Genomic DNA, 15718 nt, shown 5'->3' with positions numbered 1-15718 from the left:
GCTTAATTCTTTTGTTTTTGTAAAAAAGCATTAGCTACAACCCCCTTGATTTACACAGGCTTTATGAAAAAAAAATGGTTTAATTTCATTTCAGATATTACAACACAGTGTGTTTACTTTAGACATTCTTACTTCCTGCTCTACTGACTAAACATCAATTAAGAACACTAAGCAATACTGTATATATCTGCTGCTACATCACTGCTTTACAACTGGTAAACTCAGGTTTGAATCCCAGTCAGTCCACCTTACCAGTAAGTGTCCCTGGGCCAGGGCCGGATTAACATAGGAGCTTATGTTACTTCCCATGGAATAGGCCCATTGTTTTTTTTTACTACTCTTCACATGCTCTTGCTTAAGTATGGAACCCCTAAGAGCGATGTAGGGAAACAAAACATGTGGGGACTGGCTGACAATGAAGTTAGTTAATGTAAAGCTGACTTTGCGCTCTATGCAAATGCTCTTGCTGCTTCGGTCTCTCTTACACTGCGGCATGTTCCCTTTCTTCTACACTCACTACATACACATTTTCTCTGTATAACAGGATCTTCTACCTGCTAGTAAGAAGGTAAGAAGACAAGTGGACATGTGAGTGCTAGGGGACAGTCCTTAGAAAGTGTGGAATAAGCGCATCATTAGCTGCATTTATGCCAAGCTCAGGGTGCTGTCTGCACAGTATGACCTTGGTTGGCCAGCTTGCACGATTGGCAGGCAGCCTTTCTTGCATTCACATCAGGCTGACCTTCTATTTCTTCAGGCAGATACGCCCCCTTCTTAGGCATGCTCGCCCCTTTGGGCAGTTCTAATTACGTGACTCGCGTCAGTGGCCCATCCACTGAAAAGCGAGAGATTAACCTAGGGTATGTGTTTTCTGATAGCTATATCCTGTGAGTTTCCCTCCAGCACCACCGCCACCAGATACATGACACTTGGGAGGTGTGACTTTTATTGTTTTCCGTTGATAAGATTTTGTAATTGCCAGCACCAGGCCCAATGGGCTCTTAATCTGGCCCTGCCCTGGGCAAGAGACCTAACGATATATATCGGCCTACCGGACTGTTAAAATTTGTTTGAGCAGGATCTTCTTCACCTCTCCAAATAACCCCTTCCTATAACTGTAAAGCATTGTGGAATATGCTGGCATTATATAAATGCTAATGTTAATATTAATAATTATAATTATAAGAGCTTAACAATTAGACTCTTTAACAGGAAGTGTATAGGGTGGCTGTGTGAGTCATAGCAAGGGAAGGTGTGGCTAGGGAAGCATAAAGAAAGTGATTTAACTGTTAAATGTCAGATAATTTAGAAATGAGACTGCAGGGGCATGACCTATACACCAAAACTGCTTCATTAAGCTAAGGTAGTTTGGTTCTTAAAGTGTCCCTTTTTACCAATTATTATCCATAATATCAATTATAAACTGAACTGCCAGGTTAATTTCACAATACTATGTAGCAAACGCAATATATTAGCTGACTCCAGTAGAGACTTTAGTGGGGAGTTTGCCTAGGGGGAAAGGCAGTAATGTAATCTGTGCCATGAATATGAACCCAAGTTGGCACTGCCCCTGGTTACCAACCTCTTCTCAGGCTTTCCAATTATCGTGATTTAGGCAAAAGAGTCCATATTATAGAGTCGTGTCTGGCTTTGTTGCCTGGTGTTCTGCTTTTGGGTACACCAGAAACTGTCCCCAAAAAGGGTAGTGCAAAAGCATCATTAGACATGCTCATGCTATGGTCAGGGCACTAGGATCCTGCAGAGAGTGTTGAAACAGTGCTCCCAGCATGGTCCATCCATACTTGGTCATTCTGTTTGATTGGCAGACAACATGGAGTGAATTCTTCAAATTCACCTTGCCAGTTCTATGGATGGCCTGCCCCTTTTGTGTGCATGTTCACCTCTTTAGGTGGCATAAGTGAAACTGTTTGCATCACTAATCCGCTAAGTCAGCCTTTTATCCTGACCACCATGGGGGGATCGGGATGCCTTCTGACCAAATGTCATACTTGCCACGTATAGGAATAGAGAATTTGAGGCAGGTGAAAAGTCTAAGGCACAAACTAGGGCTGGACACTGGTGAATTCTGAAGTGGTGGATAGAAAAAGTATTAGATTAAAAAAAATGTCTCTACATAACTTGGGTACACCAATGATGTTTGTGAACCAATCTTCTGGGCCATGTGCCCCATTCAATTTGATTCAAGGAATTTGTATAGTTACTAGATTTATATTACTACATTCACTTATAACATAGCCTCTTCCTCATTGATATTTGATAACTACTCTCCTTGTATCCTCATTGTAACGTAAAATTTAAACACATTATCAATTGATATTCTCGTTGATCAAGCTTAAATAAAGAATAGGAAAAAAAACCACATGCACACACATTTTAATTTCCCCTCTTTAATACATTTATCCAAATTAATTTGCTCCCATAACATATTCTAAATGATTCTCTTGCATCTAACCTCTCGCATCTAACTTACACCTATACCCGGGATTAGAAATCTGAGATCCTTTATTTCTTTAAAGTAATAATTTCACAAATCTTGTCTGGGATTTAAAATAGATATCTTGAGAAATATATTGTCAAATTATCTTAATATGCTGGCAGGCATGTCTGCGGCATTGTGCCAATATCAACTTTAGTATCAACTAGAACTTTCCCAATTTTAATATAGTACTTTACAAATTAGACTACTGATCTAGAATACGGATTTACACAATTTTATCTAATAGTAATTATTTACGTATCCATGGCAACACAGAACACAACTGCATTGTTAAAGACGGGGAATATCAGAAATGATAACTTTTTTGGATAAGCCAGAAAAAAACACAGATCTCGCTTCGCTTGTTATTTTTTTTTATGCAAATTTACTATTTTAAAAGATTTGTGTTACATAGACATCACTACATCATAACTACCTTATGACATAAACGCGACACATAAAATGGTTTATATAGACAGAGTGAGAGAGAGGTTTTATATAGGATAAATCAGTCATGATACAGAATACTGTGGACTAGAGTAGATTAAGACAATATATGTCAAAGTCTTTCTGTTGGAGTACAATTTGTTGACAGATCCTATTGCAGCCTTTTCTAGTTACATTCTTTAAAAAATGAACAAAGGCCAGCACTCATCAGAACAAAATACACAAATACCATATGCTTTAAAACAGGGGCTACTATATAGATTTAACATAAATCCAACACCTGTCATTTTTAGATTAAACGCTTTGAATACGAGAGGAGTTTACAACACCTTCATAGAGGAACCCTTTGCTCGTCCATGTAGCACACAAATACAACACACGTACACATGGAACAACGTTCAAGCTTGAATTAACTTACATAGGACGCTATGTGTGTTTTACCTTATTGCAGCTCTTTGATCCTGGACTCAGAGTGCTGTTCATGTTTTCTTTATCAGATGACCCTAGAAAAGTAAAAATGGATGGAAAGAATATGAGAGAGAGAGAAAGAGAGAGAGAGACATAGGGAAAAACTATACACAGCATATTGAGTATTAGAGCGCAATATATTGTTATCATTCACATAGCACCAACATATTGCTCAGTGCTTTACAATTATAGGAAGGGGATATGAAGAAGGTCCTGCTAAAACGACCTTGCAATCTATAATATCATGAGTGTAATGTAGACTGTAAGCTCGTTTGAACAGAACCCTCGCACCTTCTGTTCTTGTACATCCAACTTGTTGCAAATATGTCTTTGTGAGTCCACCTATTCTACAGCGCTGTGGAATGTGTCGGCGCTTTATAAATAACAATAATAATAATAAAAAAGTATTTTGAGATATGGAAAGACAGGCTTCATTCAACATCATGAAGATAAATCTTGGCTGACAAGTAAATACACTGCTCTAATTTGAAGAAACTGGGTCAGTATTTTTTTGTTTGTTTCTTCTTATATGCAGTACTACATAATGACCACTGTGGCATCCAATCAGACATTATTTTCAGTTTGAATGGCTTTAAATACTTTTTCAGCAAGCTTCCTTTTTTGCTTTAATTATTCAACTGTTACTCAAACCATGACGAAACAGTCTGTACGTATGTCAAAAATATTTTTAGGGGGTTACGTTCCAAAGTCAAGTTGTGTTGGTTAGCACCTAGTGGCTATGAACAGGCACTGCAGCTTCATTGAAAAAATGTTTAATATGTTAACAAAACTGAGCTTACAAAACTAAAAAATTGTGTTTATGTGTATGTGTAAATATTTCAATGCTATGTATATATATATATATATATAAACTGTGCAACTATAAATTAAGTAATAATTAAAATAGTATTTTAAAAATTCAGTCGTGTAACTAAGTACAAAGCATAAACTATTTAATTAAGACTTAAACAATACTTCTGTGGATGGATTTGATTAAAACTGCCGCAGTGCGTGCTTTTTCAACTCTAGAACATCACATTAATTACTGTTTCTTCTACTTACTGTCATTAGAGCCGGTTTCCAGAACACCATATGGGGGAGCCAGAAAACCTGCCATAAACTGACGATATTTCTGAAAGACATAAAGTATTTCGATGGCATAAATAAACAAGCAATATTTTAACGGGACACTCTATTAACAAAACATCAACCAGGGTAGAACACACTGATTGAAAAAAAGAGAAAGAAAAACAAAATACAACACAAGAAACACTCCACTACAATTATGTATATGTTTCTCACTTTCAACAGGAAGTGTGCGGTTAAAAAGCAAACCAAAAATACATTTACTGGCTGGGGATGATGGGAGATACAGAAGATATTGAAGTCAGGTATCTCCAAACCCTAAATTACCCTAAACTCGAAGCGCCTCCTAATGCTACCGAAAATGAATCCTCATATAAAAAAAATGATGGAATCTCTTTCATTTTATAATAAATATATTGAGAATTAGTTCAAATAAAACCTGTTCTTGTTCTAGATTACATTTCCCTGGCATTATTTTACTCAGTAGATCATAAACTCATATATAAATGTTCTGCAATAGCTCTGTCCCCCCCTGGCCCCACTTCCAGTCACACGTACATAAATACAAATATTCTAGGATGAAAACAAAATTTGCTTAAAAAATATAGAAGTAAACAAGAGAAAGCGATACATTTCATGTCTTCAGGTAGTTGTGTAGGCAGAGTATTTAGGAGAGATATACAGTATTTAAACACTGACAGTCTGACACAGAAAATCACAGATTACATAACAGTGTTACAATTTAAAAAAAAAAACAGCCAAATATAGACTTTCCTTTAACCCAGAAATATTTTGAAGGGTTTGTTAGTCATTGCGCCCAGCCAGGGCACCATACACACAGTAACAGATAAAAGGGCATTGCGAAGACTTGGTAAATTGTTAAAAGTTATGCAATAGTTTCCCGGTGAATCAAAGTCCGTATCATCTTGTGGCCATACTGTTTCGGCACTGAGATGCCAAGGGGTGCCAATCGCACTGAAGCGCATCTAGTTCAAAGAAAAACGTATCTTGCTGTAAAATCTAGCCTATTAGAGGCAGATCAGTACAGGCGCTTAATAACCTAGATACATAGCCTGACAGTTCGATCTAGAGTTGCTAAATTAGCTAGGGGTTACATGTGCCATGTTTGAATTGTCCTTAATTAAAGTAAAATGTAAAACAGCAGTTGAGTTGGAAATATATCAGTATTAAATGTAAAATGCACACTGGGCTTTCTAATATAATATAACAAAAAAACTGCTCGTATTGCAAATGGATACAATAGCATAGCAGAAAATGATATGCTAGAACCAGCTTCTCACATTAGATCTCTAAATTCTAAGTGACAACTCGGGGGAATGTTAGCCTTTCTGTGCCAGAGGGGAAAGCTAGGCATTGCTCACTGTTCTGACACGGAATGGGTTAAAATGACATTTAACTCCACATTATACATCTTAAACCAACAAAAACCCTTTATTGAAACAAAACTAACAAAATTTGCCATTTACGTTTTCCTCGGGACAAATGTACATGATGCACAGTCAACAACTTTGCAAGAGTCAAATTTTTGTTTTATTGTCTTTTTTTTTGGATATGACACACATGAATAAACAAAGATTCTCTTGACAACAGGCATCATTTCGCATCAAACTCACACAATGAATGATGAACAATTTTTATGAAAATAGGAAAAATGTTATTTCATTTGCTAGCTTTCCTCAATAACCTAGTCCTAGGCTATATTATAGTTAAATCATATTTACAGGAAATCCTTGGTTTCCAGGCTCAGCCATGGGCTAGAATCATATTTCTCTAAATATCGCTTATTTGCGTTCCTTCTACAACTTTTCTTTGTATCTATGTATTGATGAACAGGAGAGTCTATGCACCACAGATGGTTATATCATGCAAATTCAAAACCATTTGGACTGTGAAGTATACATCAGAACTATTTATAAGTCAACCACATTATCAGTAGTGTTGTACAAAATGTTTACAAAACAGTTGGCAGCCTATTAATTATATATTTTGTCAAGATCATATTTGCAAGAGTTTACAATATAAAGCAGGAGAATGTCAGTACGAGTTTGTAATATTTCAATATTTTCTGAACAGGGGATTGCTATAATTCACCAGAAAATGTTTAATTTTAGGACAAAATATGTAAGCTGGAAAAATAGAAAAGATTGAGAACTTTCTAATTCTTGGTTGTTTTAATTCAAATGTTAAATTTCCCGTTAAAGATACAACCATGCTCAGATTAGTAAATAACGCTACAGGTATTCTCAAATTACAATTCGCATGACCAAAAACCATAATGAAAATGGCATCTGAAAAACTGGAACTTAAATATCTAAAGCGCTTTCTGGACTAGCCTAGATAGATTCAGTCTGTGGCTAGCCAAATTAAATGTCCTAGTAACATGTTGGTTTACAAGACGTCAAACTACTTTGAAAAAACAAATGCACCTTAGCTGGTTTGTTCCTTACCACCTGTAATGTGACACAAGGATATAGGACTAGTACCACTTAGGTCTAAATAACAATATATGCAAAATGAACAAACGCCATATAATCTTAGTTCATAAACACCCACAGATAATATTTATTTAATATGTATTATTTTACATTAAACGTAAGTCCTGAAAAATAAAACGTATCTTGCTAAATTAAAATAAAATTAGCAATAGCTTTAAAAAAATCATTAATAACTTAATTATCATCCAGAATGTTCATCTGTATCTCACTGATGCTTGGTTTTGACCCAAGAGGTCAGATAGAAATTTACTCTAGATATAATGCTCAAATATAATTGTGGATGTCGGGACCCTCCATCCTAAACTGTCTGCTAAAAGAAAACAAACTATTATTCATTGATTTCAGAAATGTGTGGACTTTTATTAAAGATTTGTGGGATTTTCCAAGCCTTTTTTTTTTGCATTGTTCCTGGGCATTATTTACCAATGCTGGTATATTTGCTAAAAAATTAAGCTCATCTGTGATTCAACTAACTTTTTTTTCTTTTGTGTTAATAATTTTAGATAGATATATCCTTATTCTGGTACTACTCTCAAATAATTGGCCACAATCCTATGCTTTCCTCATTCCATTTGTCAATATTCTTTTACACTACTTAGAATTTTGAACACAGAAAGCGAACCACATTCCAGAAAACTTTGATAAGCCTTCCCTTTTTGATCATTTTCTCTAACACTGATTATACATAAACGTCAACTACACTCCCCAAATTTCGCTCAGACACTCATTGATCTTCTACTATAACAATCTTTTTCAGGAAAAAATAGCATAGCAAATATTTTTCAGGATTGCAACCTGATTATTCTACCTAGATTATAGTATTTGCCAATCTAGAGTAGAGTAGGTAGGAATAGGCAAGAAGTGGGTTTGAAGACCGAAGATAAAGCCACTTGGGTCATGCTTACCAGTACCAGTACCAAAACAGAAGCAGATCACCAAGTAAGCATTTTCAAAAAGATTTTGATTGGGTAAATTTATTTTTACAGATTTTTGACAGGCATCACCATAGAGATGAAAAATTCTGTTTTTACATATGCGTCACAAAAAAAACCCCCAAACAGATGGTTACTCAGCTTGCTGTGCGTGGATCAGTCATGTTAAAGGGACTTTCTTGCATTTTAATGTGCATAAATGAAAATGCACATTAGAAATGAGTACTATGCATTTATAGTTATTTATTTAGATACTAATTACGCGCAAAATGGATTCAGTTTTGTCATAATATCAGTTTAGTTTGCTTAAACTGCTATAAAATAGGTAACGTTTAGTAAGGGCAGAGGAGAAAGAATTAGAACGTACGTCAGAGGGTTCTGAAAATAAATTCGGAACTCTTCCGGTTAAATTCAGCCTTGAAAAATATGCATATATATATTTTTTTTTTTACATTTATATAATATTGAATGTATTGATGCAAGAAGATATCAGATTGCCATTTTGGAATCAAAGAGACATTTTAGTGAACTCAAAACTAATTTACTAAACGTAAGTCCCAAAAACTTCAATTACAGCTTCCCCTTTTGTTCCTAAATTTTGTAATTCTGATATTTATTCACTGTAAGTCAAAGTTTAGTAAATACGCCTCACTGTTTATTAAACGCACTCCGTAAAATGTTTAGATAACAATAAACTAGGAAGGACGATACATCATACACATTATAACAGGATTTTCTTTGTACAGTAGAACTTAATAGAGCAATAGGCCATTAAATTAATACAAAAAAATGGTAATCAAGGAATTCATCGGAAATTCGTCTCCGCTGATGTATTGTTCGAGGGTGCTTCGCTCCACACACCCTTCTATATTTAGTATTTTCCATAATATATTGACGGTGTTTTGCTTTTATCTTCACTACAATTATTACAATCACAGTTGAAAAATGCAAAACCTCTTGGTAGTATGTAACTAATAATGGTCCTAGACATACTCAGAAATAAAATTATATACAGACTCCATGTACTTCACAACCTTAAAGGGATACTCTATGTACAACAGACACAAGGACACATTATAGACGTATTGATGCTTAGAATATCCCTTTAATATGAACATGATCATAAATGAATTGTACAACAACAAAATCCTTTTAAAGAGAGATTTTATAAAATGCTGGGAAGTGGCTACAGATCACATATAAACAGGTACTCCCTGAAAAGGCTGCATATAGCTATTTATTTGTCTAAGAGGTGGTCTCTCTGTTCGTTCCTTCTGAATTCATAAACTGTTATAATGGTGACTTCCTTCCAGACACGAATATGTAGCGACTGCTGTAACCCCCTTACTCGGAGTGAATTACAAAGAACTAAGAAAAATCAGGCATCAGACACCCACACATATCCACAGCAATGTGGCAGGCCCTTAACACCACAAACATTTTAACAGCCAGAATGGGAGTGTGCTAGGGGATAATGGTTATTATTTATGTAATTGTGCAAAGAATTTAGAAAAAGTACAGATTATGATACATGCGCAAACTACATGAAACACAACTGAAGTAGTTTTAAGACAGGTCAGTTTTATTGTAAGTGAGGCTGAGAGATTTGAGTTCTAAAGAGATACTGTACGTCCTAGATTTTGCATCATGTACAGTAGCACACTGTAATTAACTATTAATGTTAATGCAGTTTAGTCAATTTCACCAAGAATTAAAGTATAATAAAATAGATCAAATGAATCTCAGAAACCAGTGTCAATGTACCTCTTAAACAGAACACTCTATGAGTGTGCTTGGGCAATTTCTTGATATGATATGTTCTTAATGGTACCACGGACAACACTCCAAATTCAAGGTAGGCTGCTCCGGTTTTAATGCATTGTCCAACTACAACTTCTACACCTCTGGTCTCTGTCAGTATTATTCTATATGTTGATTATTTATTGTCAGACAGCTTTTCCAGCTGTTTGTCATTACACTAAATCACCTCCTTATTCCCTTTGCATGCTACCAGTTGCTACAATTATCCCTTTAAGTATCTCTGGCCATAAACTCCATATTTCCCTTGTCTCAATTCCCTATTTAGGAGTTAAACCCCTTCTGTCTCTGTTTATGCAGCACTAGTCCCACCTCCCCTGGCTGTGACTGACACAGCCTGCATGAAAAAAATGTTTCATTTTCAATCAGATGCTAACTTGCTTTAGAAGCTTTTATCTCCTGCTCTGTAACTTGAACTTGAATCACATACAGGAGGCTTCTGCAGGGTCCATAAGGCTATTAACAGAGCAGTAGAAATTATAACTTAAACAGACAGTGCAATAAAGGAAATGTAAACATCAGATCTCACTTTACAGGAAGTGTTTAGGAAGGCTATGTAAGGCTGTGCAGTTGCTTGCATGGAGGTGTGATTAGGACTGCATAACCAAATTGATTTAACACCTAAACGGCTAAGAATTGAGCAGTGAGACTGCAGGGGCATGACCAAAACTGCTTTATTAAGCTCAAGTTGTTTTGGTGACTATACTGTCCCTTTAACCTCTTTTTCAATTTCTACTTGGGTGAAAAATTATCTGGTAGAAAACCATTCATATTGCTCAAATAGCTATCAATTTTTCACCAGCTAAGTCAATACATTTGCCTCGCTTAGAAAGAACTGTGTAGTGAATTCTAAATATGTAAAAAAAAAAAAAACTGTGTGCATGCATAGATGTCTTAGTTAGGAGGACACATTGCATCTTTTAGATATCCTGCTCCAAAAATGAATGATGTATATGGTGTGTGAAACTCTTTCTTCCTGAAAGGTCCCTGCAGGAGGTGCTTGCTTTGTCACCCAAATCTCTGTCTGCCATCCGATGAACTGGAAGCTCCGAGACATGATTATGGCCAAACACAAGCTAGGTCTGTAACACCATACAGCTTATTCTTCTTACAGAAAAACAAAAACAAAATATATTAACATCATAGGCTCTGCATCAGCTCTATTTAATTGCTTGTCCTAAGTGACCTTTAAATCCGTCCATGCCACAGCAGAAAATCCCTACTGATGTGCACAGCAAGTCAGCTGTTCCATTTTACAACAGATGCACGGAACACACTACTCACAGAACGACAAAAACAACAATGCGCATTTATGTGTAAGAACATGATTTTAGATATATGAAAAGTTCTAGGGTTAACATCTACAAAGGAATATCTGATATATTATCCATACAGCAGCAATAATCGGTGCGAAAACAATCTATGTGGAATGATCCTGAATACAAAGCTATAAAACCAGGGATTATCTTTGCGATTTGATAAATCAGGTTAAATGTAATTTGAAATATTAGACATTTGATACAAATTATCTCCATTTAGTGATGTGCACATGAGTGCGATTTTAATAATGAAATGTTTTTAGGCTATAAAAAAAAAAAAATCAATACACTGTTAATATAAATATGCTTTTTTTTTTAAATATAGAAACATAGAATGTGACGGCAAATAAGAACCATTCGGCCCATCTAGTCTGCTCAATTTTCTAAATACTGTCATTAGTCCCTGGCCTTATCTTATAGTTAGGATAGCCTTATGCCTATCCCACGCATGCTTAAACCTCTTAAGGACACAACTTCTGGAATAAAAGGGAATCATGACGGAATATATCCGTCATGTGTCCTTAAGGGGTTAAACTCCCTCACTGTGTTAACCTCTACCACTTCAGCTGGAAGGCTATTCCATGCATCCACTACCCTCTCAGTAAATTAATACTTCCTGATATTATTTTTAACCCCTTAAGGACACATGACATGTGTGACATGTCATGATTCCCTTTTATTCCAGAAGTTTGGTCCTTAAGGGGTTAAACCTTTGTGCCTCTAAAAATATAGATGTTTAATGACATTTTTGATGTGATTAGAAACAAAAATCTAAATTGAAACAAATGAAATGAAAAGGTCAAAAAGCAAAACAAAAACTATGTTACAAAGAACTAAACAATCTAACTACACATGCTTGAAAACCAGTTTATTTTCAGCGCCTTGTGTTTATTTGTCACAGTTCCTTTCACTAAATACTAAGGAGCCTCTCAGGAATTCTAAATAGTTTTCAACTGTGGTGTCTTAGTAAAGAAGATTGCGACAATTCAAATGGGCTGAATATTTAAATAATTGATGGATTCCATTTTGCAATTAAAAGCATTCTACTAAAATCATTACGATTTAAAAAAATTATTTCTGAACACAAGATTTCTTAGCAACATTTCATTTTGCAGCTCTTGTAATAATTTCAGCTATCTCATCTATAATCAGGTTATGCACATTTACATTCGAAAGGTCGCTGCCCCGATCATCAAATTTGCCTGTCTCTTAGATGGATATTTACGTAATGAGATATTCTGAAAAAACAAGCATTACTGTATTGATTATTAATGCATGTTTAAGGCTATCAGGGCATGTGACAGAGGATCTAAATTATGGTACAATGGAATATTTTGCTAGTCTTTTTTTGAGATCCTTTTGTGATTATCCCATGAAAAACAAAAATTGGACCTTAGCCGAGATGCAATTCTCCATCGCAACATAGCACCTGAAACCCCGTATTAAATTATTTATGCAGCTAGCTTTAAGTGTGGTAAACAAGAAATGCTTTTTGCTCCACTGCCTTCTTAACAAAGGAATTTATTTGTAAAATTTCAAGTTGTAGTGAATTGAAATCCAAATGGCAAAATGAATGCTGAAATAGCCAAATTATAGATGAGTTTGAGTTAGCTTATGTTTCAGCTATTTCAGGCTAAATGTTGCCATTCAGGTATTAATCCCTGCTATTCACAGTTTAAAGAATAACCTTGAAAGCAGTTGAATTATTTAGAGGTACAAGTTTGCTCTAGGTACTACTAACCTTGGCTTTGCTACAAAAGGTAAGGTTGCCTTATTATACTTTAAGGGACACTCCATTGCCCAAATAAAAAAAAATTAAAAAAAATCACTGTTTTAATAGATATACTCCCAATATAAACATGCACGCATTTAATTATGCGTTATTTTTCATTGGGGGTATATATATATATATATATATATATATATATATATATATATATATAGAAGGCGTATGCCTGAAATTGTGGGAGGGATTTCATGGCTATTTAAACCCAGCAAATCCCCTTACTCACCTGTCTGCGACGATTTCGGAAATTCGCTTTCATTTCCGTTTTCACAGACCCCTGACGTCAATCTGCCGCGACGCTCGTACGCAGCCCGCCGGTTTCGTGAGTCTTTTTCATCCACGTCGCTTTCTCACTCCACGACGTGAAATGCCCGTATAGCTTCCCGCACACGTTTCATTCTCTCTAGCCGGCTGTTACAACTGCAACCCCTTCGTGCTAGGTTATTTTCTGTTTCAATATTTTGGAGTTCAGTCATACATAGTAAGCCAGCGGGAATAAAGAAAATAGTCTTCCAGTCACCTGCAATATAAAATGAGGCTCAGTACTGTCTTTATAATATGTACATGTGCAAAGAGTTTGTGGAGCAAACCGTTTATTGTACAGCTTTCCACAGTAACGCAAAGTACGCTAAGCTGACAACGCACCTCGTTTACAACTTCCAACCGTGTATTGATCACTTACTTAGTGGGGTTACAACTACCTTCACCAATGAAACGATATAAGCTCATACATAAAAAAAGATTCATACTATTTACAAACACAGGGGTACGCAACGTTTGGCACTCCATCGGAGCCTTTTATTAGATGGTGGTAAGGGGGACCCAGCTGTTAATCTCTGTAAAATGCCTTGCGTTGTATTAGGGAAGATTCCGATCTAATAAGAGCTAGGAGGGCCAAAGCTGGACGGCACTGATCAGCAGACGGTTAGTCCTGTATATCACAGTGTGAATCAATTGCTGGGCTCCATTATCACAAGGACAGTCTGCTGTCACTTCCTGCGTGTTTCACTCTCCTTAAGACTCTCCTAATCGCTTTTAATGATCGATAATCAATAATTGTACTGTTTTCATTTGCAAATCTTTATGGAGATTCCATTAGCTCAAAGATACAACTCCCACCCAGTGGCGTATTGTGGGGGGCCACAGGGGCAGCTGCCCTGGGCACAAAACTCCACTGTGTTTTGCCACTGTCCCCTATGCACACCGCAGTGCATAGGTCTCAGTACACCCCAGTGCAGAGACCATCTTTGCCATTCCCCAGCCACCTGTGGCTCATGGAGTACCTGGTGCCCATATACAACGGCCCCAGGTATTCCAGCACTGTCTTTGGTTTTTCTTTATTTCTACAATGTGAATCTCAGCTGTCCAAATATCTGTTTATTTTCATGGCGTGGTTTGTACTGTTATTGTGCTGAAGTGAATCCACTAATGGGCTCCCTACTTACATGTCATTAAACACATTACTGATGTGATTCCAGGTCGACGCTAAAGCCATTGACATTACACTACAGCTCACTTCTGCCTCTACCCAAGCTTTCCATTTCGTCCACAGTTTTTGTTTTTATTTCCCACTATTCAGGGCTGCATTACACTAATGCATAATTAAAGCTCTCTACACTGCTCACTCACCTGATAAAAAAAAAAAAAAAAAAAAAATTTATATTGTTATAATGATTCTGTAATTATATTAATATAGTATCCCTGATGTTCACGTACGCACGCATGAGCAGATATAATCACTGATATACTGATATACAAAGTCACGCATTGGCGGTTACGGAAATTTGCCTGCTCGTTTGGTTATGGCTGAATTTTTTGGATAATTGGCTATTCTGACTTTCTTAATCCTGCTCATCATTGTGAGGGTCTTTTGAGCGATGTAGGTACACAGCACACGGAGCGTGGTCTGTACCAGCCCTAATTTCATCCTCAGTCAGTGAGGCAATTTGCGTTACGTGTAAAACCCAGCGTACTCCTACGCAGACAAGCACACACGTTACTGGACAACGGCATCTACTTTTCACTTTGCAGTTCCGGTCAGCGAGCCTCGGCTACGACAAGTACGCGTTTAACAATACTACAACTAGATCTGCATATATATGTACATATAATATCAAAAGATATACACGTCTATTCATTTTGCATTTCGTATCGAGGCCACGGTCTGGCACCACGAGCCCCGAGGGCCATACATACGATCATACTCGCATCCTTGTTCATACGTCCCGACCATCCGGTCCCCACATGCTCTCTGGGCACTCCAGTTTCAGTCAAACCATACGATCATAACGCTTCGCTACCCACGTTTCGTTCTGTAGTATGTCCTCTCTCACTAACTACCCTTCCTTCTTAGTTAGCAACTGCTGGCTGTTAGGTTCCTAGGTGTCCACTAGTTGTTATTCTCCCCGGCTTCTTCGCCATAGGTTAGTGGTCCCGCGAGGCCAACACCCATCCTCATACTCGGAGGTACCATGCCCCTCGGGCCAAATCATAGTTAGTCGCCTCGCATTGTGGCATAGAAAGGGCCTCATCCGTCACTCCCATTCTATCTTATGTTTAACCGTCACCGAGAGGCCGACACCCCGCCACCTCATTCAGTGGCCACGCTACCCCCTCACGCCAACGCATAGATAGAGCCTCTCAAGCCGCTTGGCAACTAGCAGGGCCTCACCCGTCACCAACCTAGTGTAATTGTTTCGCCGCATTGCGGCACTAGCTAGTCGGCCAGCACACACGCACTCACGCTCGCGCTCCTAGTATGCTGGGGGGGGGGCGACACACCCCAGGCCCGTCAAGCATAGTCACTATGTTTTAGATCCCTTAACCGCTTCAGGTATCCTGGTGCTTTA

The 15718-nt window shown here is 37.2% G+C and overlaps 1 protein-coding gene across 2 annotated transcripts in view; it reads right to left on the bottom strand.

Annotated features, from left to right (window-relative positions):
- The window catches only part of RAPGEF4 (Rap guanine nucleotide exchange factor 4), a 226882-nt gene that overhangs the window by 92818 nt on the left and 118346 nt on the right, over nucleotides 1–15718 (bottom strand). For both annotated transcript variants that reach the window (XM_063429735.1, XM_063429737.1), the window contains exons 5-6: nucleotides 4475–4544; nucleotides 3386–3447 (exon numbers count right to left, since the gene is read on the bottom strand). In XM_063429735.1, the coding sequence (XP_063285805.1) occupies nucleotides 3386–3447; nucleotides 4475–4544 (132 nt within the window). The remainder of the gene's footprint in view (nucleotides 1–3385; nucleotides 3448–4474; nucleotides 4545–15718) is intronic.

This window comes from Pelobates fuscus, chromosome 8, assembly GCF_036172605.1.
Source record: "Pelobates fuscus isolate aPelFus1 chromosome 8, aPelFus1.pri, whole genome shotgun sequence".
Lineage (NCBI taxonomy): Eukaryota > Metazoa > Chordata > Amphibia > Anura > Pelobatidae > Pelobates > Pelobates fuscus.
Note: the sequence above shows the minus strand (reverse complement) of the source record. Positions and strands in the feature narration are given on the sequence as shown.